Genomic DNA, 332 nt, shown 5'->3' with positions numbered 1-332 from the left:
GACCTTTGACCTGTATCTACAGCTCTGACCTTTTCCCTGTATCTACATCCCTGACCTTTGACCTGTATCTACAGCTCTGACCTTTTCCCTGTATCTACAGCTCTGACCTTTGACCTGCAGCTACTGCTCTGACCTTTGACCTGTAGCTACAGCTCTGACCTTTGACCTCCAGTGGTACTTCTCTCCGGCTCACTTCTTGTTCAAACTCTCTGATGGTGCAGGTGTAGGTGCTGCTGTCCCTGATGGTGGGTCTTCTCAGAGTGAGGCCGAGGTCTCCGGTCTGCAGAGCGTCCGTCCTCATGGACGTCCGGTCTCTGTAGTCCTGGTTCTGG

General features: G+C 53.0%; 1 protein-coding gene across 1 annotated transcript in view; it reads right to left on the bottom strand.

Moving 5' to 3' along the window:
* Positions 1 to 79: 79 nt before the first annotated feature.
* LOC111645916 (uncharacterized) overlaps positions 80 to 332 on the bottom strand; it is a 17,971-nt gene continuing 17,718 nt past the window's right edge. The window contains exon 10 of the mRNA XM_087170780.1: positions 80 to 328. Within this exon, the coding sequence (XP_087026906.1) occupies positions 95 to 328 (234 nt within the window). The 3' untranslated portion in view covers positions 80 to 94. The remainder of the gene's footprint in view (positions 329 to 332) is intronic.

Source organism: Seriola lalandi, unplaced genomic scaffold (assembly GCF_002814215.2).
Source record: "Seriola lalandi dorsalis isolate HSWRI2012SDOR001 ecotype SW California unplaced genomic scaffold, Sedor1 jcf7180002054959, whole genome shotgun sequence".
Lineage (NCBI taxonomy): Eukaryota > Metazoa > Chordata > Actinopteri > Carangiformes > Carangidae > Seriola > Seriola lalandi.
The sequence above is the reverse complement of the archived record's forward strand: the minus strand, read 5'-3'. Positions and strand labels throughout refer to the sequence as shown.